Here is a 21,764-nt window from a genome sequence, read left to right on the forward strand (position 1 = left end):
ATATTTCTTTTTAAAGGGTGTATAACTCATTTTATTTATTGTTTTCATGTTTAGTAAATATTTTATATAGTTTTTTTTATATATATATATATAATTCTTATATTGAAAAGTTTGATTTTCACCGTTTCCTGTAAGAAAAAATCTGCCTTCTCTTAAGAATTACTTTCCCGTTACCTTTCCACATTATTGTTTTGCAATTGTCCACATTGTGTATGTATCTATAATGCCAAAAATATGTAAATACATCTCTTTTTATAATATATATATATATATATATATATATTTGTGTCTATAGCTAAACTGAAGCCTTTCGTTTTCTTGGCGTGTACAGCACTTGGTAGTGGTAGCAAAACTTTCAATCTGCTTCGTCGCCCATATCTAGAATAGTTGAGAATATTTGCATAATTCCTTGTCTAACGGACCCGATAATGACTATAGAACCAAACGTATGGCTGACACGGATCCAATATTTAATACATATATATAGATTAACACATAGAAGTAGATGCTACGACCAGCAAAGTCCAAGTCTGTTGTTGTTCTTGTTGTGAATGATTCGGGGGTTGATGATGATAGAAGGATATTTATAATCATTCTTTTGTTAGGTATTTAGCTATAGTTAGGGATCCAGAAATTGGCACATTCTTAAGATTTTCACGTACTGCAGGATCCTTCTATGGCTTCAAAAAAACAAAATATATTCCTAATTCCGATCTTTTTTTTTTGCTCGATTAGGAATACATCAGTTGTCCCCACATATATTTCTATATGTATATATTATGGTTTAATTATAGGTTTAATTATAACTTTAATAGATATAAGGATGCATGTGGTGTGGATGTCATATAGCTATGTCGAAGTATGTGGCAGAAGTCGAGAGTTATATACTCAATCAAGGTGGTAAACGCCTACGCCTTAAGTTAGACAATTCAAATTCAACTGTACAATTTTTATTTTCACGTGTTTACTGAAATGAAGAGCATAATTAGGATACCAAAAATTATTGCATATCTGATCGGATTGATTAAAAGTATAGCTTAAGCATCGCTAGGTAGCAACAGCATGCAAACTAAAACGAAATCATTCAAGGCTAAGCTTCATGCGTTGGAAAAATAAATGTAAACTTAAAATGCATTCGTAAACAAAATATAATATATATATTCTCGATATCGTTTTGGGATTTTCGATCTTTATTGGTACTATGCAAGTTCATTATAGATAAGTATTTTGTATGTTTATATAAAGATATTGTGTTGCAATTTGTTTGCCACGCCCCGCTAAGCGACAAAATGCAAATGCGATGTCACCGAAGCATCCTTAAAAATTGTTTGTTCTAGTTGTGCTAGGATCCTATCCTTCCTCTCTGGAGTTTTTGTAAACATATATGCTTTCTGGCCTAAGTTTGGAGTGTATGGGTGTGTTCTTTCTTTTGCGTATTTTATGGACTTTTACTCTAATCAAAGCCTCGGGCTTTCAAAAGTATGCCGACGATAACCCGGATAGATCCTAATAGTTGTTTCCATCCGGTGGCGGTGTGGTTAGGTACTCATCCGTTCGCTTGTGCTCGATGAGAGCCTTCACGGTTCCACTGTCCGATGGCAGGTCCGATTTCCGACGAAGAAGCGGCTTGTCCTTGTTCCGCTCGCCCCGTATCTGTGTGTGGAAGGGGAAGGGTTTTTGGCAATAGAAAAAGGACCCACTAACTTTTGACAATTTCACCTTCAACATACACACACTGAACGAGTGAAGCAACACGGTGGTGCATGGTGATTAACATACGTGCGGGTGCGCTTTGTGGAACCCGGTGTTGGACTTGAATTTAATTTTGGTGATGAGTCCACCATTTTGACGACAAAAAACTACTTTATATACATCAGCTAATCCGGAAGTCCAATTATTTTACAAAGTCGTTTAGAATCGAATGTGTGAGTGGTTGTGTTTGGTTTTTAGGTGTTGAGTTGTTAACAAAATGATAATTTAGACTACATTTAAGATCAGAAATTAAATAAATAGATGATCGATTTGGTTATTTATAAACCTTTTGGACCAATCAATTTGGTCTAATAAAAGTTATAAATTAAAAGTCCATTTGGAAAGACAAAATATTTATACAATATTTCTTCGTAATAAATAACTAATTCTGTAAAGAATTTATAGTCATAGTAGGACAATATTACTCAGAAATCATATTTTCTGGATGTTTAAAATTAGAACAGAGATTTCTCTTAGAAACATGCTCAAAAATGTAAAATATTGAAAGGAAAGGTGAAATCTTGATTATTTCCAAGAAAACATAAATCAGAAACTATATTTTACAAAAGAGAAACATTATTATTGTATTAAGTAACACCACAAATGAGTTGATAGATGATGTCAAGTGTCAGTAACTACTATATAATATAAACTATTAAAAATGAACTCCGCCCAATATTCATATGAGATGAACCTCTGCGCTCAACCAAAAGTGCAAGCCAAATGTTAGACACAGATAGAGATAGTTTTTGTGTCGTAGATGGATTCATGGATTCGTTTTAGGTTGGCAGGCAACAGAGTGAGGTAACCAAATAAGTAATAAATCAATAGACAAAGTTAAAGATATACAAATATGTATTTTTTTAAATGACATGAGTGTGATTATTTTAACAGACATTCGTTCGATTAGAATTAGAGTTGAACCAGAGTGGGCCATAGCTGGGCACAGCTCACAGCTCACAGCATACGCCAGGATCACACGTGGCGGATTAGTAGTTGTTTAGTGTGGTTAGTGTGGCAAGTGCCTGTCTCACCTCTCTGGGCTCCTGGAGCCCCTGTTTCTGCGTCGGCAGCGGAGGCGGCGGCTGGCGCGCCTTCTGCTCGCTCTGATCGTAGGCTATATCGCTATTCTCACTATATTGATCGTACAGGGCCCGGCTGTCGCTGAGCGGCAGGCAGTCATTAAAGCGGCGCGCCTTCGTCCATTCCGGATTGGTCTTGGCCAAGCTCTCCACTTGCTGCCAAAGCTCTTCCCTTTGTGACAGCTTCTCACGCTCCCTGCAAATGCAATGAAATCCACAATTTTAAATTTCGAGACACTGCTATCGTTAACTTCCATTAGTGATTAGTTTTTATTCTTAATTTCTAGATTTTGTCGTCCTTATACTTGCACCTACATCTGCTTCTCCTGTTTGTAGTTCTTGCTGCACTCATCGAATAGACGCTGATCCATCTCCATGAACAGCTTGAGCGCATTGTAGATTAGACCATGGATGGTCTTGTTCCAGTGCGTCTTTGAGTTACGATTAAGCGCTGGAAACATGATGGGTAATATCACCGCCGAATTATCCGCTATCAGCGACATAATGTACTCGTTATTCCAATAGTACAACGCCCGCTCAGCCACTTGGAAATGCGGCGACGAAACGCACTTGGCTATCTGTCGGAAAAGCGGTACCATCACCTTCTGGAACTCGGCCGGCTCGATAACGTCCAGTAGCTCCTCAAGCTCGTTTAAAAACATCACCTCCTTGGGACTATGCGTCTTCGGCCAAAATTTAAGCAGGCTTCTGAAAAAATATTAAATTAACATATTAAATATTGAATGACAAATTTAAGTTGATGGAAATCAAACTTTAACAATGTGTTAAATATTTTTTTTCATAATATTTTACTCACTTGATGACCGCCTCCGATAAACTAGGATCCTTCTCAAGGAACTGCACCACACAGTAAGTAAGCTGTGGATGGTAGACCGAGAGGCTCTTGGCTTTGTGCAATGGCAGCAATACCTTAAGTAAAAATTGTTTATGCTCCTCTTTGAGCGGTAGAGCAAACCCATTGATAATGCTGCCCAGGATTTCCAACAATTCGGCTATGCCATTATGATGTTCCGTTTCATAAATAAATCTAAATAAAAATATATCTTAGTTATAGAGTTTATTTAAAGGGTTTTAAACAGCAAAACTCACCTGTAAAAGACATTGTTGATCTGCTTTCTAATAAATGCTCTCAAGCCCAAAAATTTTCCATAGATGCGATGTAAAACAGTCTTTAGGAAATCACGTTCACGTGGATCCTCCGAATCGAATAAATCCAATAGTTGTAATACAAATTGATGGTCAATAAAACGTTTAGCCATGTTCGGTTGGAAATCTGGTGACTCCAAGAAACGCAAGAACAGCTCGTAGACAAGTTGTAGATGCGGCCAAGACGATTCCAGCGTGGGTTCATCCTCCTCCGGATCGAATTCAGCGCCATTTGGATTAGATGACGGCGGCAGCGTTCGGAAAAGGTTGACAGCAAACTGGAGGGTTGTAAACAATACAAATTAGTATATGTTAAAAAGGAATCTTAATTATTATTATTAATCTCCATTACTCATTTCGAAATAAATGGTATTTCGATTACGAGTAATGGAGATTAGTCAAGTCAAATTTTAGCTAACCATATTAATCGCCTCCGGGTAAATAATTTCGGTGATAACTCCATTTTGGTTGGTGAGGAAATCGACCATTTCGTGCAGGGCCGCACGCTTCACTTCCTTCCATTTGAGGTCGCTCAGCGGCTCCGAAAAGTCGAATAGTGTGCAGCATTGTCGGATCTTTTGTATGAACAACTCCTCCCGTTCACTGGCGGCCGTCTCTAAGGGAATACAAAGTAAAACATAATTAGTTTTAGGGCTACGTTAAGAGATATCTTCTAAACTAAACATAAAAAATTGACCTTAATAATAAAAAATATAATTTAAGCGTAGACAACTACTAAACGACTAACAAAAGCAGGCAAGCGAAACTCAAAAACGAAAACATAATGAAGATCAGAAGAAAGGATCAAGTAGTTGAAGGACCTCAAGCCCAAGGGCAATGGGTAGGGAGGGTAACTCCTCCCATAGCCTTTGGCTCGGATGGCCATTTGGGATAGCAACCTCGCAGTGCAGGCAGCGCCAGGGCAACCGAAGCGGTGGGTGGCGAGTAGAATAGATTCCGGTCGCGAGCTCTTCCTGGACTGCCCGTCAGCTGTTGCAGCGTCTGGGGCGAGGCCTGGAGACCAGCCGGATGACCCGGGATTATGTCACCGTTCTGCCGCATGCTTAGGCTGGATGTGGTTACCACCAGCGTGGCGTTAGATGTCACCATTACTCCTGATGACGCTGGTGCGGCACCACCATTCCGCTGGCCAATTCCCAGTGAGATGCTAATGCCGCCCACCAGATTCTGGGCCACCGTCGGTCGCAGCTCCTCTGCGGGCATATCGTTGGTGGTGGGAACAGCAACGACAGCGGCGGCGGCGACTGCGGATGACGGCACCACTGGCGTAGAGGATGAGGATGATGAGGTGGAGGAGGTGGCCGCCGCTGCTGCCGCCGCCGCAGCACTTGTGCCCACACTCTTGGTGGCATTCAGTATGTTCTTAATGGCAGCGGCCGCGCTTACAGGTGACTGGAGGATGAGGTAGCGATGAAATGAGAGCAGAGTAGTTTTTTGGTTTATCAACATTCGGTTCGATCAATTGGGGAGGAGATAGTGTGTGATTTTCAATGAATTGGTATTGATCGAATTAGCTTTAGTGATTGCTTAAATTTTAATTACATTAAAAGAATAAATAGTAAGTTATTTGAAAAACAAAGCAAATCAAATCAAATTTTCATGTCGAAAATTCAAGGTCACTTACATTTTTAAAGATTCATTAATCTATTCTATACATACAATAATTTTAAAAACAAAAACTGATTTACTATTTTAAAAATGATTAAACTATAGTTTTTTGAATCCCAAAAGCTAATTGAGTCAATGAAGGTATTGGAAAAGTGTGTACATATTTGATGGTGCACATGTGGTAATGGTATGGCAGATTAGATGTTGGACTCGGCGCATGTGTGTGTGTGGACAAAACCAAGCTGCAAACCTTGCTGGCGGCGATGGAGCTGGCTGCGTTGTTAGTGGCGGAAGATGAAGAGGATGCCGCCGAGGCTGAGGATGCTGCAGCTGCTGCCGCAGATGCTGCGGCGGATGTGGCTGCCGAGAAGTGTTGCGCCAAAGTGGACACAAGAGAATTTCCACTACTTGGTGCTGGACCTGCTGTCGTTGTAGGTCCAGATCCCGATCCTGATCCAGAACCTGTTCCTGCCGCGTTCTTCGACATGCCGGCATTCGAGGATAACGACAACGAGGAAGTGGAAGACTGCGATCCAAAGGGCGAGGATGCAATCAAAGCCGCTGCCGCCGAATTAGCTCCACCACCATAGGTGGCCGCCGACGATGAGGCAGAGGAGTTGGCCGCTGCCGAGGCTAGCGAGGATGAGGCCGCCTGGGAGAGCGAGGACAGGGCCGAAGCCGAGGAATTGGAGCTAGTGGAAGAGGAAGAGGGTGATGAGGATGTGGTGGGTGGTGCTCCCGATCCAGAAGCTCCTGATGCCTCCGGCGGTGAGAGGGGCGTTTTCCGCCCCTCGAACTTGGCCTTCAACTCCTCCACGCTGGTGAACTTAAATCGGCTGCCGGCCTGTTGTTGCGGCTCCTGATCCTGATCCTCCAACTCGTCGTCAGCCAGCTGATCTAGACCACTGTGAAACGATGGTGATTTTGGTATGCGTATGCCGAGGGCATAATACCCGGCGGCAACGGGCTGTGGATCTTGCTCCTTGTTGGCGGATCTAATGGCCGCCGGTTTCGTTTGCTCCTTTTGCTGTTGCTGCTGATGTTGCTGCTCCTGGTGATTCTGGTTTTCTTGCTGATGTTGCTGCTGTTTGGGACCTTTAAGCCCGTTGCCCGTCAGCAACATAGCACCGAAGACCATCTCATTAGTGCCGGCACTTGGTTCAAATGGCACTCGATTCTTGATTTTTATTTTTCTTTTATTCAGCCGCCCCCGCCGACCAACAACAATACATGAGAAACACTACACTAGAAACTCAATTTGGGCACGCTAAGCATGAAACTATAGAATCTGTAATGGAATTGCAATATAGATAATGGTTTAGATTAATGCCAAATGCGATTATGCGTTAATGGAAAACACAAAACGAAATGAAATGCAATGAAAATGAAAATGGAAATGAACGACAACGCCTCTGATTAAAACTTTTCTTTCGTCATCTAATGACTTAATTATTATTATTTTTTTTTTAACTTACGATTGGAAAGGTGGATAAAATCAGGGGAAGGATAGGAGAGCAATTAACTAGGGAAACGAATATTTTTAACTAATATTAAAGTTTTTGGGGCTCTCGACGTTTGCACTGTCTTGAAACGGTTCTTTTTTGTTGCTTCGACTGCTGCGCCAATCGGAAAAATCGATATCGAGAGAACGAAATGGAGAGAAATTCGGAGATAGAGAGAGTTGGTGGGTGGATGGTTGATTAGGAGAGCGGTTCAATGGGAGAGGGAACCACAACAACAATTAAACGCTATAAAACAATAATATTGAACAAGCTAAATGTGTTTATTCGATTTGTGAGTCAAAACCGCCCAAGCAATTAGCGTAAAGGTAAGTGAATAACAATCCGATGACATTAATACTACACAGGCAAAAATTAGTACGTATCTGATTTTATAATCGAAAACATTCGATATGCCTATGTGCAAGCTTATATGAAAATGTTTTATATTATTTTTAAGGGCGAAGACTTAGCTTTTAGGAACGACTACAAATTTGAATTATATTTATTTAGTTATTTTGGGTCTTTGGTAATCACGAAACTTTTTATTTTACTTTTGTTTTGTAAGGAACTCTCTTAACTCAATTCCTATCATTTCACAAGATCTTATTTAACTTAATTAAATGCATTTTTTGTTTTAACTTCCTAAGATATTTAAAAGTAAAATTCTTATTTATTTACGTAGAAGGGGATTTAATTTATTTATTTTTCCCCTGTGTATGAGAGGCTGCGGGGAGAGCGCATGTGTTGAAATTTCGCAGATGGAGAAAGAGAAATTTGAGAGAGGTGTGAATGATGCGGCTAAGTGTGCGGCTGTGCGTGTGTGTGCAGGCCGTGCGTCAGTGTTGCCACCCACCTAATCAGACGACACTCCCTTGACCTTTAACTTTCGCGAACATGATTAAAAAAAATAATAAACAAATTACAACAGCTGAGCGAAATTAATCAAGCGCCGGTAATAAAAGCTTTCAAGATCGACTTTGCCGACCATTATTCTGAACAAACTTGCAGATCAGATGTTAAAAGCGATTTGTAAATTATAAAGCTTATCTTGTAACAATGGAAATTTACTCAGTTCTAATTGGTATTATATACATATATATGTATGTATTCCTAATTAAATACGAAGGTTTCGTATATATTCCTTTTATTATCATTAATGGAAAAATTATTCAATTGCAAAAATATTCCTTAAATCTATACCTAAAAATCGTTGGTTATAAAAACTGGGAATAGATGAAATATAATTTTTAAAAACTTTTTAAAATTTTCTTTTTATAATAAGCTTGTATGTATGAAACATTAAAATTTATTTGATTTATATCGCTTAGTCCCTGCCCTGAAAAGTATGCTATAACAAAAAAAGGAAGTAAAATCCTATAAAACCGAACTGCAGGTTTGCAAAATAACGTACTAAATTTATAGTATAAAGTAATCCATCCTTTCATATTTTACTTACTCTCATTCAAAGGACTAAGAGCCGTCAGTTCACAGTTCTTGGATGCATTATATCGGGCGCTGGTCTGGCGTTTCTCCTTGCGGACGAGTGGAGTGCCGGTAAGGTTCAGACCCTTAGTAATCGGCGTGGGCGGCGGTGCATCCCGCGGTGGTGTGCTGTCCTTGTCTTTGTTAGCCTGTAAAGGTTTACAAGGTTTGTTTTTATCGTTAGGCATTTTCAACCGTTTGGCTTATAATTAGTAAATGATAAAAAAAGTTGGTAACAACAAATGCAAAGCAATATACAAATATGGTCGAAAAACAAAGCATACTCAAAACGTAGCACTTGCAAAATCAGATCAGATCATAGCAAAGCAGTTGGAGGGTCCTTCGTTGCCATTGCGGCGATCGCTTTTTACCTTGGACTGTGCGAATCCTTGACGCCTAAGACGAGCTGCCTGTGGGTGTGTTTTAGTCTGAGTTTAGTTAGTAATGCCAAACATAGAGATGTGCACTGGGTAAGGTCAGGGTCAGGTTTTTGGTTGTCTTCCATATAGTTTTATATTGCTGGCATCTACCAGGGATTATCAGGTGGTGTCACAAACACAGGTTTTGTGTATGCATTTTCCAGGCACTAACGTTAAGGTTTTTTTCTCAGTTATTTGCTGGCCATTTCAAAAAGCAAAGTGATTGTCCTTGTTTTTTTAAAGTTATATATAAAAGCAGGCATGTCAATATGGAAATTTCAAAATATGGGAGTTTCTATTTTTTGAACATTTTATAGTTGCTCTACAAAATTGAGGAAGTTCACAAAATCTATGATTTCAGGTCAATCTAAGGAAGCGATAAATTCTTATCAAAACGTAAAACTCAAGACATTGAAATTTATAATGATAACGTCTTGAAAAACTACTTTAAAAGCAATAAATAATGCTAGATTACGGTTATCATTTACACTATCGTAAAGTTTTTATAGGGGTTTCTATTTTAAGCTATCGTGAAATTAAAAAATCGCTAATTTTTCTTAACTGATAATTATAAGTAAACCAAAATCAACAATAAAGTTAAAAAATTTTAACTCATAATTTAAATAACTTCAAAATGCGTTATTTTACCAATGAAAATTTGATTCCACAAATCTAATAAGATATCCCAAAAAATAGTCGAATTGGAAATGTAGAACATGGCCAATTGCTGATTGGCTTGTCAAGCACTGGTAATAGATTTCTGATTCGATTTGTTATCCAACGACACACACTCACTAAACAATTGGCAACATTGTGAATCTAATTGGTGTTGGTCATTCCAACTTGAATCGTGCGACAATGGGGGGTAGTGGGAGGACATAATAACACACATCATTTGCACTGATAAGATAAGATAGAGTTAAGGGAAGTGTTGTGCTCTATATGTATATATACACAAACATAAATCACATATACAAATACAATGTACCAGTAAGCATTATTCTAAGATTTACGTTTACGTCAAAATAACGGTAGGCATGCATATAGGGTGACAGGTGAAATAGAGAGACAGAGAGAGAGAGAGAGAGTGAGTGGGGAGTGTGTTGGGTGTTTGGTTTTTGGGCACATCTACTCACCTCACTGCTGATTGGAACACCGCCGCTGGTCACCACAATTGGTATGGTAGCCGTTGTGGTTGTTGTTCCCGCTGCTGCTGTTCCTACTATTATTGTTGTTGCTGATGCTGTTGTTGTACTTAAGTTACTGTTACTCTCTTTGATACCGTTAGTGGCCGATGCCGGTATGACTATGTTGTTGCTGCTGCTTGTGTTGCTACTTGTGTTGTTAGTATTGTTGTTTGTGGCCGTTTCGTTTTTGGATTCTGCTGCCGCTGTGCTTACTGCTGTTGTTGTTGTTGCTAATGCGCCTACTGTTGCTGTTGTTATTTCTGCTGTTGGCGCCGCTGCCGACGTACTGCTCTTTGTTGTTGGTTCTAACGCCTCGTTATCCATAATACGCAATCGGTTCTTATTGGGCTCTTTGGATGTGCTCTTCTCTTCTTCTTTTGTGTTTTGTTGTTTGTTTTTTTTTAGAAAAAAAATTTCAAAAATACCAATGAAAAACAGCGAAAACGAACCGAAAAAAACGTAAACAACCGGACAAACAAACAAATACAACAGCCGGGCTGGACCGCTCTCAATTGATTGCTATCTGAAAATTATATTTGCACTGTGGAGTGTCGAAAGAAAGAAATTAACGTAGCAATAACTAAAAGAAAATAACAACAACAACACACCATGCAATTAAAGCCACAAAAAATTCACACACACACGCTCGAAACACACATATACGCATCGTACAACTGGGGTCAAAATAAACAAAGGGTTTACCGAATTCTATTATGTTTTTATTATTTTATATGCAAGAATAAAAATTTCAAGAAATTGAAGAAAACTGACTTCATTAAATTTACCGGACATTCAGAAATCATTAAAAAGTATTTAGGGAATTCAATAACTATAACTTTTTTATTTTAACCCTGGCACTCGCTGCTATTTGCTTAACCACCACTGTAAACACATTGCTAATGGGAAACGGAGCAACCTTTTAGAATCTCTGGCTGTGCGCTTTCCAATTGGAATTGCCTTAATGGCGGAAAACCGCTTCGAATCGGAGATCCAAAGTTGTCACAAGAAGTCCCCACATAAGCAACATCATATTCTTATTCTCTAGCATAGAAAATCCGGTTCTAAACGGTACCAGAAACACGTTCATCCAGCGTTTTCTGATTAATTCTGTAACTTCCAATTGGACAGGTGGTGGTTGTGGGGATTTCGAATTTCTTATTTTGGAAAAAGCTATCAAATTAGCACATTTTACAGGCATTTCATTGTTTAATTTTTTTTGCATAAAACTTACACTCAAACGGAAATAAATAACAAAAATGCCAAAACACTCGCGGAAGAGAGAAATAGAGAGCGAAATTTCGAAAAGAGAGCAGAGGAAGAGCAAGCGATGCGAGGGACGAGCAACAAGTTGCGAAGCAATGGCCGTCGACCAAACGCCAGGGTTGCCAGACATGCCAAGGAAAATGGGGGAAGAAGAGCGCTTTTGGGTGGTGTTGGTGGTTTTTTCTTCCGTTTTCTTTTATAGTTTTGGAGGTGCAAGGATAGGCATTCTTTAACACAAATATAGTTAAAGCACCGAGCAAACACTCATTAGTTTAAATGGTTTCAAAAAGGGATGAAACACACAGAGAGAGTGCGATGGAGATAGTCGGAGAGAGCGTAAAAATAAAATGTGTACTAGGCACGATTAATAGTTGTAGTTGCACTTCCAAGACCCAAACACACAATTATTATATATATATTTATATGTATATGTGGGGGGAAACGAATATAACTTTGAATGTCAAGGGGCGAGGTTGGTTTTTGTGGGTTATTAATTTTTGGTTTCTTAATAGGGGGGTTTTGGGGGTTAAGGAATCTTATTTGGCCAATTTACCGCCAGAAGCTGCAAGAACTTGTTCAATTTGGCCCTGCTGCGATATAGGTTCGCCAACATCAAATTCACTGCTGATAAAAGCTTGTTCTTTACGTAAAATGCGAATTCTAACAAAAACGCTTACACACGCACACAGAATCACAGTCACACACCCACACACACGCACAACGCTCTCGAGTTAAAAATTCAGTCGAGGCTATACGAATTATTTGCGCTGCAATTTCTTCGACCGCTGCTTCGATTTTCGCGTGCAAATTTCACAAGGCTCGCTCGCGAATTTCACACCTATTTGCTCGGCGGACTATCGGCACCGGGGTCAAGTTCACCTTTTCGCTTAGAACGCACAACATCAACGGTCTGTGCAATTGTAAATAATAATTTATGTAAACTGTTTTATTCACGCAACGTTGTCGGTGCTCAATAGAAAATATAGTTGCCAGGGCTGAAGGCGCGCGGAAGCGTTGCCAGACTAGACTGGCTCTCGATAGTTTCTTATTTTTATGTTATGTTATCTCAGACTTAAAATGTAAAAAATGTATAAATACATAGACTTATTCAATTAATATTACATTTTTTGTCTTCTATTTTATGACTAACCAGGTTTTCGGATTCGCTAGTTTGTTATCTACTCCTAAAAATACTGTTATTTTACTGTTATGACTTAACGTTGTTTAACTTTAATTTTTTTATATATGTAAGAAACAAGGCATTTGAGAATTACGGTGTAGGCGTATAATGTCGTAAGCCCTTCAAAAAGTTAATATCTAATATTACTGTTCTTCAGGGCTGCTTGGCTTGTTTTAAAGTGGTGGCAACTTTCGTCTGGTGGCAACACAAAGCTCGATTGTTTATATTGCGAGTGAGACATATTTTTTATTTTTTATAAACATTTCCGGAATTTGCTATGCAGATCACAATCAAAGTCCTCAAGGGCCAAGACTGCACCATCGAGGTAATTATTACATAAAATCCAAAACCCTTTATTAGTTAATTCATGGATAAATGTTCCACGCAGGTGTCCCAGACATCCACGATTCTGGAGGTGAAACAACAGATCGAAGCGGAACTCCAAATATTGGCGGCCAATCAAAAGTTATTGCTACTGGGACGCCCCTTGAACAATGAACAGACAATTGCATCCTATCCCAATATCAAAGAGGGCACCAAACTTAATTTGGTAGTAATGAAACCCTGCCTGAGGGACAGTATCTTGCGCGGCTTCCGGAAGCACTATTCCGAAACCCAGGCAGAGCGTCTAACCAATGAGTTTATGGCTGATTTTGAGCGACAAATCAACGAACAGAGCCTGGATGATTTGGAGAGATTGGCGGATAGTATAGTCAGCAAAGCGGGAACATAACCTTAGTAAAAATGGGAAAAAAAAACCCACCCTCCCTTATGACGGAAGTCTATCCTCGCCCTACTGTTTTTATTTCCCCCTTTATAAAAAAGAATGAGGTAGTAAAAATTAAGACTTGACTGAAAAAATACAACCCATATTTTGTTTTGGTTTCACGTCGGTCTGGCAACCCTTTTGGACCAGATGCAATCTTTGGCAGTGTGCGTTTGAAACCGTGTGTGTGTGAGAAGAGAGAAGAAATGCGTGTGCTGTCGTGCAAATTTCTTGGCCGAGTTGTGAACTCCGCGCTGCAGCAACAAATCATTTCGCAGCGATCTTTATCCAAAACCAGCGCAGTTATGGTGAAAGTAAGTGGTGGCTAACGGAAAACATAGGCTTACGGCTGTACGGCAGCCTGGGAATCCGTTACATAAGCCGGTGGGGCGAACTGCATAAATATTGATTGCGGCGGTTGAGAAATTGCAACGCTTCAAGGTTACAACCTCTTCCTCTCTTTTCATTCTAACTGTTTTTGTGTGTGTGATTTTCCTAAATTTCAGGTTGGTGACTCCCTTCCTGCAGTGGACCTCTTCGAGGATTCCCCCGCCAACAAGATCAATACTGGCGACCTGGTCAACGGTAAGAAGGTTATCATATTCGGCGTTCCCGGTGCTTTTACTCCCGGCTGCTCCAAGGTACGAACATATCTTCCAATTTGCCTACATTGAAACATTGAAATTTCACTAAAAAGATCATTTAAATAAATGAAAGTGAGCTTTAAGCTCAATTTGCTACGTCTAAAACATTTTACAGTCCTACTTGCACCTCAGTGTAATTCATACAGAACACGTAACAACTGAATAATCAATTTCTTTAACCCGCAGACCCATTTGCCCGGCTATGTGAGCTCCGCTGACGACTTGAAGTCCAAGCAGGGAGTAGATGAGATTGTTTGCGTTTCGGTCAACGATCCCTTCGTGATGTCCGCCTGGGGTAAGGAGCATGGAGCAGCTGGCAAGGTTCGCCTACTGGCTGATCCCGCCGGTGGCTTCACCAAGGCTTTGGATGTGACTATTGATCTGCCCCCACTTGGAGGCGTGCGCTCCAAGCGCTACTCCTTGGTGGTTGAAAACGGCAAGGTGACCGAGTTGAATGTAGAGCCCGATGGCACAGGTCTTAGCTGCTCGCTGGCCAACAACATTGGCAAGAAGTAAATGGATTCCAGTCTCCCAGAAAAAGAACTAGAAACTCATATAGTAATGCTAGGCCGCAATGATATCAATTACGTCTTCAAAAGAACTATGTAAAACGTACAATATATGCGATTAGAGATGTTATTACTAGGCGTTTTAATATCTAAATCTGGAGGCTAAGTCTTTAATCTTATCATAGGTGTTAGCGATTGTCGGTGTTGGGAGCAATCTTCTGAGATAACAATTTGCCGTAACCGCCCCTTCCAGCGTCGTAATCTGTCCGATATTCATCGCGCACCTGGCCACCGGTTTTGCCGCGTCCATATTGTCTGCCCTCTATGAAGCCAGCATCCCAGTCCACACGAATAAGTCGATCATCCAAGCGGGTGCCATTTACAAATCTAAAAACCGAAAATAAGAGAATGGGAATTCTTAAAAGTTCTATAGATAATATTCTTTTTTGCAAATCCATGAACTTATTTTGAAAGTTTTTTATAAAAGTAGGCAAGCCAATTTATGCATCCTTTATAGACAACTTTTAAAATCCTATTGGCTACATAGAGGAAGTAAAGGTGATGTAAAATACCTAATTGTCCCCTTATCATACATTTCCTAGATGTGTAGATTCGACAGGTGTCTTTTTTGAAACTAATAACAGACCAGATATAGTAAACTGTAGAAATGCCGCGAACAATGTGGTTTTCCCTCATTTCTTACCTCATGGCAGCTTCCGCTTCGGATCTTATATAGTACTCCACAAAACAGAAGCCACACGGTGTCTTCTTGTACTTGTCCAGACCCATTACAATCACCCGGACATCCCCACAACGGGAGAATAGTTCGTGGATCTGCTCCTCTGTGGTGTAGAAGCTCAAATTTCCCACATAAAGTGTGCATGAATCGCGGAGTGAGCGTTCTTGCTCCGAACGAGAACCCTGTAATTGGATTATGGTGTTAAATATTGGTAGATAGACTTCTGAATGTACTCACCTTGAAGTGTTGATCGCGATACGAGCTTAATTCCACGGAAGCAGACATATTTTCTGATATAAACTAATGAAATATTTTCTACGCGTTTATTTAGTGGCGGTACTCCAGCGATTACTTGTTGATAGATTTGCTTTCCGTCGATTGCTGTGATCATTTCACAGGCTGTATTTATCGGTTGGCGGAAAGCGTGATTTTATACGATGGTTAATTGGTTAATTTGTTTAATAGTTATAGGTTTTAGATTATACTATTCATTTTATTCTAAAATTAAATTTATTAAAGATAAAAAAAACTTATCTTATTTTTAAAATTATTTATGAAACGAAAAACATAGAACATAGCGATACTTTTTCATAGTGTTTACCTTTTGGTATTCTCGCTAAGCGTTAGTACATTTCGAAATTGCTACTATTTCACCCAGACATTTCACAGCTCGTTGTTATTATTAATTTTATGGATTCTACACACCGTACTTAATGAACATCTCACTGAATTCGGCGGGCGGCAAGCGGCAGCTGCGCTTTCGTGGTGATGTCACCGGCAATCGAGTGGAAGAACTGCATCATCAAAAGCAGGAGGAAATTAAGCAAAAGGGACCGTTCACCCAGGATGACGTTGCAGCGACGCCGACAGCGAGCGGTAAACATGGGTTTCCTATTACATACTGAAATGTACCTTGAGTTTTGACAAACCCCTTCTCAGGACCTTAAAAAAGAGTGCTTTACCCTTGTTTTATATGAAAAAGGTCCTGAGGGTATCCTACGGCACAAGTAATCTTAATTGGGTACACCAAAAAGTGCTGCTTTAGCTTAATGGACTGTATATCCTTTTGAGATGCAATATTAATATTTTAATATTATGTTTTAGTAGAGATTCTGGAAATAAGGATATCTATTCCGTTTCTTGTTTTATTATTCTTAAATTCGAACCGCATATAAGAAATATTTAATACTTTTTAGGACCCGCAGAGACCTGCACAAACACATTCTTCGACTTCTTTAAAGTGGAGATGACGCGAGGCTACATGCTAGAGCACGATGAGGAGCGCTATTCCGCGAGGAGGCAGAAGATCTACAGTTTCATGCGCATACCGCGAGATCTGGAGCGATTCATGGTCTACGGGATAATGCAGTGTGCTGACTCCTTCCTCTACATCCATACTTTTCTACCCGTCCGCTTCCTGATGGCCATTTGGGCATTGGTCTCCAGGACAGTTGCCAGGATCTTTCGTCTTCGTAGCAGCGGCCAAAGGCTGCTATCGCCAGCGGAGATCTGTGACCTGCTCAAGGGCGTCATCTGGATGACGGTGACGTTGATAATGCTTTCGGTGGACACTAATCGGATGTATCACATTATTAAGTCGCAGTCGATCATAAAGCTGTACATATTCTACAACATGCTGGAGGTAGGCGACCGGCTGTTGTCCGCCTTTGGTCAGGATACCATCGATGCTCTCTTTTGGACCGCTACTGAACCAAAGAATTCCAAGCGGGAGCACTTCGGAGTCCTCACGCATGTCCTCTTCACACTGATTTATATGTTTTTGCACAGTGGACTGATTATGTTTCAGGTGGGTTTATCTGTCTTTACCTTTGAAATCTTATTTCTGAACTTTATCTTTCAGGCAACCTGTTTGAATGTAGCAGTGAACTCGAACAACAAGGGTTTGCTGACCATCATGATTTCCAACAATTTTGTAGAGCTAAAGGGATCCGTGTTTAAAAAGTTCGACAAGAACAACCTGTTCCAGTTGACGTGCAGCGATGTGCGGAGAGCGCTTCCATTTGTCTGTCCTGCTCTTTATTGTGGTCATCCAAACCATGAAAGAGTTCGACTGGAGTATCACCCAGTTCTGTGTGATGCTGCCCGACTGTTTTGCTGTGTTATTTACGGAAATACTGATTGATTGGGTGAAGCATGCGTTTATCACGAGATTCAATGAGCTACCGGAAAGCATATATAGAGAGTACACGACCAGTTTGGCATATGATATGACACAGACCCGACAAAAGCATGCCTTCTCGGATCACTCGGATTTGGTGGCTAGACGCATGGGCTTTGTACCATTTCCCTTGGCTGTGGTCTTGATAAAAGCCATTTATACGGCGGTGTCTTTCGAGAATTTGGCTGCTTGGCTACTTTTCCTTTTGGCATATCTGTTTGCCATGGGTTTGCGAATTTGCTTGACCATCTGCGCTCTCGGCAAGGCCTGCAAACTAATGAAGGAACATCAGACGGAACGGAATAGTTCTACACCGAGTAGCATGACCAATGTGCCTGTTCTAGGAACAGCTGCGCCTGTCTCAACGGCTTCGATAAGCGGGCAGAATCACACTTATAATAATAACAATAGTATTGGCTCAAAGCCAGCACAAGTGACAACTGTGTTAACCCCACCAAATGCAGCAAATCTGGATGTGAGTAAGAATTTCTCTCGTGCTTCGATTTCCTCCACGTCCACGCCAAAGAAAGCGGTCAGTGATCAGGAGCTAGATGTTACCAACTCCTTGGAACTGGGCGCCACAGCTCTCTTCTCCAACAGCGATGTGGATTTGGATGATGTGTGTCTCAATGAGCAGGTGACCAATACCAATACAAGCGCAGCCGTTCAGGAAGTTTACCAGGAACAGGACCTGGTACGCAGCCAGCCGGATCTGATGCTGCTTAACGATTCTGGAGGAGGAGAGGCTAACCTTAAGGTGAAGCAGGCAACCCAACGGCAGCCCAAGCGAACGCACAAACGATCCGAATCGGAGCCGGGGATTCCCAGTTTGGTGGAAAAGGTGGCGACTTCCGGAGCAGCGAGCGGCAACCAAACGACACAGCTGTAGCCATAAATCAATGCTTATTTATTATCGCTTGTTGCCCATTTTGTAATTATAAATAAATTTTAGATTTTAGCTCAACACACATGTTCTCTCTAGAATAACAAATTGTGCCTCAAAATCCTTTAGAATGGTATGCCCCCTAAGGTATATCTAAAAATAAAAAAGAATTGTAAATTCGTTTTCTGCGATGTCACATTAAAACTACCATATTGGCTGTTATTGAGCACTTTTAAAAAATAATACATATACAACATAATTTGTTTAAATATATTTATTACTCTTAAGAGGTGTGCAATTGCAAGGAAACTGAATAGTTATAATTGTATAAATAATATTCATGATTAAAAGTTGGAAGTTTTTATTGTTTAAAGGAAAACTTTGTCATTTTCTTTTGTATATAATATATTTCGTACAGCATACTATTTAAATTAAATAAAAACTATTTTAAACTCATTATGTCTTTATTGATATTACATTTTTTAAATATATACAAATTTTTTTTAAAATTAAATTTAAATTTTTTTTGGAAATTTCAAGGAGCACTTGGTGCCCACCAGGGGACTTCACGTGCACACGCGTTTACTGTAGGCAGACTCTCAGACGCTAGACATTGAAGCCCGAGATGCGTCTACCCAGTTTCGCTGGTAATTTTTCTTAATAAGATAAATTTCTGATTGATTGCCCAAATATTACTCATACGACACGTGGGCTTTGCATATGTAATAATCATTATGGAAATCTTTTGGCATCAATGAAGTAAAATATCATAAAGTAATTTTAAATTACTACATAAATTGGTTGACTTCAATGTTTTGTTATTACATTTTTAAGTTGCAATAATCTATCCTTTAAGAACATTTTTTCTGGACGTAACATTTTACTTTACGTGACATATTCAATTTAATTTCATCCCATGTGTATAACCTCACGCATGATTTATCCCATAACCTTTACCATTTCAAGACAGTAAGATGACAGTCATCCACAAAGTTTACCACAAAATTCCTAGGGGCAAAAATTGCTCTCAGCTTAGTGCGAAATTGTTTTCTGGATTCGTTTCAAAAATTGCTAATGCTGTTGCTGGCCCCGAGCTTTTTCGCTGGGTGTTGGGGGATTAGAAAGTCGGAAGTTTGGAACATCTACCTACCACACCCTCCTCAATTGAGTTGGTTTCATGAATGAAAAGGTTTCCCCGGCTTCTGTTTGTGTTTGCACGCGTAGAAAAATCAACAAGCTGCAAATGGAGTGCTCGTTTAGCCCACATCCGCATGGCTCCATATCCCAACCATCATCCCATCCATGACCACCACCCGGGGAACTTACACGCGCCATGGATATATATGTATATATCTACGCCATGGGGCGTATCAGTTTTATGAATGAAATTTTACGCTGACCTTGGAACAGCGCATTGTGGTTGCGTCAGTGCCCTGAAAAGGGGAAGGTTTTCGAAGATCCAACCCCTATCAAAAATATTCAATTTCATCCTGCGCAAACTCACCAAAAAACAAACCCAATGAGTTTCTCCTTTGCAAACTTCTCGTTGGTCATTTTCATTCATGAAAACTTCGGCTAATTTCATGAATGGCTCTTTCCCTTTTTCCCCATTTCAAGGACACACAAGACTCCTGCGGAATGGCGTCCTTATTGATTTTCCCTTTTCGCATTCATATACTTTTCACATTCGCTTTCAGCGTGGGCGAAGAAAATACGTTTTCCTCCTTGTTAAATGAAATTTGTGAAGATTTATTCATGACTTTATTGGCATTGCCCTTAAAGTCATCTGTTTTTTGGTGTTGAACTTTGACTTTCCTCTTTGGGTTTAAGAATTCGTTGAATTTCTTTCATGTTTTTAAAATATTTTTGGTATCTTCGAAATTATTTAATGAATTTATATAAAGATAACGGTAGGTAACATTTTTGTTTTGAAGTTTTTAAGGATTTTCTTTGTTGCAATTAAGATTTAATGTATTTTAAAAGCACTTATCATATCATTTCTTCTGTAAGAATATTTTTCGGTTCTGAGTGGAAAGCCCTAAAAAGTAGGCAATTATTTAGCGCAACCTTACTATATGGCCATAAGCTTACACTTTAGTTACATCTAATAACCTATATTTCAGGTAAACTTTTGATAATTTATTGCATAGTTCAAAAGAAGCAATAAGGAAAAGTTCCTTTTAAAAAAAATCATCCTCGACATCCGGCCGGCAGCCCTTGGCGAGCGTTAAAAATAGCCTTGAGTAAGTCCACTGGGAGAGGGCCATGGCCTATACTATATAACCAAGTTTTTTATGAATGAAAGCACCACACCCAACAGTACCAGGGCAATGCTTTACCTTGCTCTTGACTGCCACTCTGCCCCATAATTTATCGATTCTTTCTCCGATTTTGGGACCTGCGCACTATCCCTTTGATAGATACTGATACAGATATATATATATATATATATATATATATATAGGGGACCCAGCTGCTTATCGTTGACACATTGACGACAATGAGCTTTGTATGATGCAGCCCGTAACTGTTGCTTCCCACTGACGTCATAAGAATAGTGATAGGAAGGGTACATATTGTTGCATATATAACAAAAACGTAAAGATGCATAATGACCCAAGGGAGATGGTATTACGTTTCAATGATATAACTTATTGTATATCCTAGAACTTGTCTATAACTTATTAAGAACTTTAAATACATCTTAAATATTTGATCTTAAAAATATTAGATAGTACTAAAGCCACTGCCGGTGTAGTCGCGAAACCATTCAAACTGCTCCAGCCAGTGTTGTACTACGCCGCCGAGTACATAAAGACGTACCGGTAGATAGTCCGACTGTACTTCCTCATCGGTGGCCTCAGCTTCCTCGCCCCGTTCGTCATCTGAATCATCGTTCGACAGCAGAACATCCAATGAGATGAGGCAATGCAGCAGATGAATAACACTGGCAACCAAAGAGGTCTTGGCCATAGACCTTAAAATATCGAAATACGGATGAAGTGGCTTTTCCGGCAGTAGTATATCCTCCGGTTTTGATTTATCGTATAAAATGTACAAATCCGTTTCGGCATCACTTAATGCCAACAAAGAACATATAGTGTACATAACAAAACCGACAAATGGACGTACTACTTCTACCACTATTGAGGTTCTGTTTCCTGTACAAAGATTTATGCTGGCAAAGAGTGTTACCATCGTGAATGTATAAAAGTAAATCATATAAAAGTAATGGGTTAAGGTATCGAACCATCCCATCAATGCCGTATTGATAAAACTGAAGACATCCAGATGGAAGTGCAGCAGGACCATATTGACCATCGTCTCAACGGAATAGAAAAGGAACAGCACCGGTCGCATTTGATACAAGTAGACCCTCAT

The 21,764-nt window shown here is 39.9% G+C and overlaps 6 protein-coding genes across 12 annotated transcripts; 3 read left to right on the top strand and 3 right to left on the bottom strand.

Moving 5' to 3' along the window:
* Nucleotides 1-84: 84 nt before the first annotated feature.
* On the bottom strand, nt 85-12,481 carry LOC108105271 (serine/threonine-protein phosphatase 2A 56 kDa regulatory subunit gamma isoform). Of its 7 annotated transcripts, none has more exons than XM_017211753.2 (9): nt 12,363-12,481; nt 10,170-10,594; nt 8,589-8,763; nt 4,421-4,617; nt 3,945-4,279; nt 3,652-3,882; nt 3,150-3,542; nt 2,787-3,030; nt 1,170-1,653 (listed from the first exon to the last, which is right to left on the bottom strand). In XM_017211753.2, the coding sequence occupies exons 2-9, from the start codon at nt 10,542-10,544 to the stop codon at nt 1,507-1,509; spliced, it is 2,097 nt and encodes a 698-aa protein (XP_017067242.2). In that variant the 5' UTR covers nt 10,545-10,594; nt 12,363-12,481; the 3' UTR covers nt 1,170-1,506. The 7 variants fall into 7 exon arrangements, with proteins under 7 accessions (XP_017067245.1, XP_017067242.2, XP_017067243.2 ...); XM_017211754.2 differs by having other exon boundaries at nt 10,170-10,591; nt 12,363-12,478; XM_017211751.2 differs by having other exon boundaries at nt 10,170-10,761; nt 12,363-12,478.
* Nucleotides 12,482-12,830: 349 nt separating this feature from the next.
* On the top strand, nt 12,831-13,529 carry LOC108105301 (ubiquitin-like protein 4A). The gene is made up of 2 exons (XM_017211795.2): nt 12,831-12,988; nt 13,052-13,529. Exons 1-2 carry the CDS (start codon nt 12,941-12,943, stop codon nt 13,394-13,396), a joined length of 393 nt encoding a protein of 130 aa, XP_017067284.1. The 5' UTR covers nt 12,831-12,940; the 3' UTR covers nt 13,397-13,529.
* Nucleotides 13,530-13,586: 57 nt separating this feature from the next.
* LOC108105299 (peroxiredoxin-5, mitochondrial) lies at nt 13,587-14,712 on the top strand. The gene is made up of 3 exons (XM_017211792.2): nt 13,587-13,743; nt 13,936-14,070; nt 14,260-14,712. The coding sequence occupies exons 1-3, from the start codon at nt 13,636-13,638 to the stop codon at nt 14,587-14,589; spliced, it is 573 nt and encodes a 190-aa protein (XP_017067281.1). The 5' UTR covers nt 13,587-13,635; the 3' UTR covers nt 14,590-14,712.
* On the bottom strand, nt 14,636-15,686 carry LOC108105300 (nuclear cap-binding protein subunit 2). The gene is made up of 3 exons (XM_017211793.2): nt 15,559-15,686; nt 15,286-15,503; nt 14,636-14,969 (listed from the first exon to the last, which is right to left on the bottom strand). Exons 1-3 carry the CDS (start codon nt 15,604-15,606, stop codon nt 14,771-14,773), a joined length of 465 nt encoding a protein of 154 aa, XP_017067282.1. The 5' UTR covers nt 15,607-15,686; the 3' UTR covers nt 14,636-14,770.
* A 278-nt stretch (nt 15,687-15,964) lies between these two features.
* On the top strand, nt 15,965-18,756 carry LOC108105305 (protein TAPT1 homolog). Its single transcript, XM_017211799.2, is given in 4 exon segments — nt 15,965-16,197; nt 16,518-17,128; nt 17,183-17,329; nt 17,331-18,756. Coding segments are annotated over 4 exon segments (1,980 nt in total). The 5' UTR covers nt 15,965-16,034; the 3' UTR covers nt 18,390-18,756.
* A 2,354-nt stretch (nt 18,757-21,110) lies between these two features.
* Nucleotides 21,111-21,764, bottom strand: LOC108105249. The gene has a single exon (XM_017211724.2). It carries the CDS (start codon nt 21,762-21,764, stop codon nt 21,111-21,113), a length of 654 nt encoding a protein of 217 aa, XP_017067213.2.

This window comes from Drosophila eugracilis, unplaced genomic scaffold (genome assembly GCF_018153835.1).
Source record: "Drosophila eugracilis isolate 14026-0451.02 unplaced genomic scaffold, ASM1815383v1 contig_75, whole genome shotgun sequence".
Lineage (NCBI taxonomy): Eukaryota > Metazoa > Arthropoda > Insecta > Diptera > Drosophilidae > Drosophila > Drosophila eugracilis.